The 3,747-nt window shown below is 41.8% G+C and overlaps 2 protein-coding genes across 3 annotated transcripts in view; one reads left to right on the top strand and one right to left on the bottom strand.

Annotated features, from left to right (window-relative positions):
- Ak6 (adenylate kinase 6) overlaps positions 1 to 178 on the bottom strand; it is an 18,743-nt gene extending 18,565 nt beyond the window's left edge. For both annotated transcript variants that reach the window (XM_023704167.1, XM_004623025.2), the window contains exon 1: positions 47 to 178. In XM_023704167.1, the coding sequence (XP_023559935.1) occupies positions 47 to 74 (28 nt within the window). In that variant the 5' untranslated portion in view covers positions 75 to 178. The remainder of the gene's footprint in view (positions 1 to 46) is intronic.
- A 228-nt stretch (positions 179 to 406) lies between these two features.
- LOC111813489 (cell cycle checkpoint protein RAD17-like) overlaps positions 407 to 3,747 on the top strand; it is a 6,360-nt gene continuing 3,019 nt past the window's right edge. Inside the window, exons 1-2 of the mRNA XM_023704226.1 lie at positions 407 to 519; positions 2,177 to 2,280. Of these exons, the coding sequence (XP_023559994.1) occupies positions 504 to 519; positions 2,177 to 2,280 (120 nt within the window). The 5' untranslated portion in view covers positions 407 to 503. The remainder of the gene's footprint in view (positions 520 to 2,176; positions 2,281 to 3,747) is intronic.

The raw sequence follows: 3,747 nt of genomic DNA, 5'->3' as shown, positions 1-3,747 counted from the left end.
GCGGCCCCGCCTGCCCGCCGCCCGGCCCGCCCGGCCGCGCGCTAACCGGTGATCAAGATGTTCGGAAGCACCATAGTCCCAGACGCGGCGGGCAGGCGCGCGTCAGGTCGCTCTCCGTGCACACTGAGGGGCGGAGCCGGAAGGGACTTAGGGCTGCAGCCGCCCACATCCCGAGGGCCAAAGCTCCCCGTTACAGTTATCTCCGCTGTGCAGCCACCGGCCCTTGATCACTTGACCTTTTATAATAAGCTTCTAACATAGATTCAGATCCAGAGGCTCAACTCTAGCACGGGCTCTGACCAGGCAGTGCGCTGGCCACCTAAAGCGCTCACTCCTCTGCGGCCCCTCCCTTCGCGTGCGTCGCGGGAGCGCCGGCCAATGTAGAAGGCCCCCAGGAGGCGGATCCTCTGGGAGCTTCTGTGCTGACCCGGAGAGGCCGGGGTGGCTGAGCATCCGCCCGGCGCGGAACCCAGGTTCCTCCGCTCCTCCCTGCCCACGAGGGTATGCAGCTCCTGGAAGGTAAGGACGCCGCGTCTGCCGCTGTGTTTACTGTACGCCCGAGAGACCTTAGGCCCCCTCTCCCTTCACGCCTTCCTCAGGCTCCCGTCGCTCCTCCTCCCGACCCGCCCATTTCATCTGGGGTTGAGAAGGATGAGGGGACAGAGCTCTGGGCTCGAGTGGGGACGTGTGAGCTCACTCGGCTCACCGCTGATGAAGGATTATGGGGGACGAATGCCTGAGCCTAGTACTCCCTCTATTACATACCGTGTGAGGTGGTGGTGGGTCTGCCGGGCACAGTCTTGAAGTTTTCACTCTTCTGTGTCGCCTGAGAAATCCGGTCATCGGAGACAGTTACCTACTTTTTAAAATACGTAACTGTCGCACTTGTTTTCAAAGAGTAACTAAGAACCTTGACCTTAGCAGCAGTCTGCACTCTTTACTTCGACCAGCCACCTGCATTTACTGAAACAGATTTTTCTTTTGCACCACTCCGTCTTTTTGAAACATCGTAGTCGCTGTAGTCCGTTAACTGTTTGCGGTGGGGGAAGGATTTGTTTTCTCGTGTGTGTTTGCTTTATAGGTTGTGTGTTTCTACAAGCTGTGACACAGCCCAGTGCACCTTCAGCGTTTACGTCTGTTGGCTTAAACTTTTCTTCTGGTTAAGTTGAAATTATTTAATTCACTAGTTTGCAGAAGCGTTTAAGAATTTCGAAACTTGAAGAACGCAGTGTTGCCCAAAAGTTTTCAAATTTCATGTTCAATTAAGGAAGACGGTTACAGAAATGTTTTGCGGTAGAATTTAAATTCTTTGTACAATATAAGTGATAAGTCTGAACTTATTGTATTTTCTTTTTAAAAAACTTGGAAATGAATGAATTCGCAACTATGAAATGGTTTACTATTCAGATACAGTTGTCTAATTTGTTTATTACAAAAGGATACACAGTATTCACTTCAGCAGGACATATTAAAAAAAAAAAAGTAGATACACAAATACATGGTTTAGGGCCAGGGGAGATAGCTCAGTAGAATAAGCGCTTGCCTGGCAAGTTCAAGGTCCTGAGTTCAATCCCCAGTACCGAAAAAAAAAAAAAGAAAAGAAAAAGAAAGAAAAGAAAAAAGAAAAAAAAAGCGGTCAGTGTAGTTCAGGCTGACCTTGAATTTGCTACGTAGCCCACACTGCCCTTGAGTTTGTAGAGTTAGATTCTCCTGTATCAGCCCCTCTCACTTCTCTAAGTGCTAAGAATACTGGCGTATGCCACGACACCCGGGTGCTGCATGACTTTTCTCTTTTACTAATTTATTAGAGTTCATATGAAATTTTTATTTTATTTATTTGTTTATTTGTGCCGGAACTGGGAATTGAACTCAGGCCCTTGCACTTGCCAGGCAAGCGCTTATTCTATTGAGCCATATCCCTGGCCCCTGAAAAATTTTAAGTTTATAATACCACAAGTAGATTGTTATAGGTAGTCACTAAAAGTAAAACTTATGTACCGGTTCAGTGTGTTCTTCTATTTTTTTTTTTTTTTTTATGTTAAGAGTCATTATATTTGCTTTTCTTGAGCTTTTTTATTATTTTGTTGCTTATATCAGTGTAAACGTTTGTAAAAATTCAGTATTTACAATTTTTCTTTATTTGAGGTGGTTTCTCTTTCTTCTCCCCCGCCCCCAGGTGAATTATATTTTAATGTACTCCAGGTTGTGTACTACGGATGGAAACTGTTCAAGTTTATAATGTCAAAAACTTTTCTTAGACCAAAGGTGTCTTCCATGAAGGTATGATACACTAAAATGGCCATGTTATAATAGTCTAAAAATAATTATAAATTGTTATATGCTTGTACTCTCTTATTATGTTTGTCCAAGTATTTATTGTAGTAAGCTGAACAAGTCTGGTAATAAGTTATAAAACCACAACCTTAATTTTGAAAAAGTTTTTATCATTGAAGTCACAAAATAAAAGCTGAAACTCCAGAAGTAAAGAATATAGATGAGAAACATATATGAGTAGTAGTTAATATTACAGTTTAACAACAGGCCTTACCTCTTAGAAGTCATGCAGTTCAGTTTAACAGTTCTTAGGGGTCAGGCAGTATCATACAAAACAGCTATTTCCCTAGTGTTGGTTTTAATTTTTTTTTAAGTCTTAAGTCACTTATTTAACTTTACTATTTCACTTATATTTTTAGTAGATGTGAGTCCACATTTATGTAAGAAGTAAAATGTATAAATAATATATGAAACAAAATTATTCTCAAAAAGTTTACTGGAATAAAAATATTTTGATGGTGCTGAGGATGTAGCCTAGTGGCACAGCACTGGCCTGGCAAGCATGAGATCCTGAGTTTGATTCCCACTACAAAAAAATATTTATTTTTTTCACGTACTCTGTTTGAGATAAAGTCTTGATATGTAGTCCAGACTGGCCTTGAATTCATTATATACCTCAGGCAGGTCTCACACTATAATCTTCCTGTCTCAGCTTCCCAAGCACTGGGATTATAGGTATGTGCCACCACACCTGGCTTCACATACTCTTAAACATAAAGGAAAGGCAAAAGTGTAGTGTCTGTGATAGCCTTTTGACAAAGAGAAAATGAATTGTGTAGCTATGATTGAATATATTTTCAATAGTCTTTTTTACCCACTGCCAGTGTTTCTACCCCATGTTAAAAAAAAAGATTGAAGTGTGACTGAGCACTCATAAAATGTTAATAAGCTGTAACTTCCCTTTCTTGAGCTTGTTTTCACTTTCAGCCTTTTATTTTTTCCTTCTTGAGAAAAGCATTATCTAGTAATAGCTCACAATTGTAGCTAAGCGGCTTCTAGTGCATATTAATTATACAAAAGTAAAAGTAATGGGTGTCATTATGACATTTTCTTTTTTTTTTATTGAGCAGAATATATTTATTAATGGAAAGGAAGCTCCTGTCCGAGAGAGGGACAGGAGAGGGGCCCCCAAGCAGGTAGTTCCCCCGACATTTTCATACATACATACAAAGTACAACATATTTATTTCTGGTGGTGCTCAAAATTAAAGTCGAGGACTGGGCATCTTTGTAAGTTCTGTGCCACTGAGCTACATGTAGGCCTTGTATTCTTTTTTTTTTTTTAATTTATTTATTTGTGTGTGTGTGTGTGTGTGTGGGCGGGCTGGCTGGCATGTGGTGCTGGGGGATTGAACCGTGGTCCCTGTGCTTTGCTAAGCTTGTTCTAAGTAGGTGCTTTAGACCACTGAGCCAT

Source organism: Octodon degus, unplaced genomic scaffold (genome assembly GCF_000260255.1).
Source record: "Octodon degus isolate 3935 unplaced genomic scaffold, OctDeg1.0 scaffold00001, whole genome shotgun sequence".
Classification (NCBI taxonomy): domain Eukaryota; kingdom Metazoa; phylum Chordata; class Mammalia; order Rodentia; family Octodontidae; genus Octodon; species Octodon degus.
Note: the sequence above shows the minus strand (reverse complement) of the source record. Positions and strands in the feature narration are given on the sequence as shown.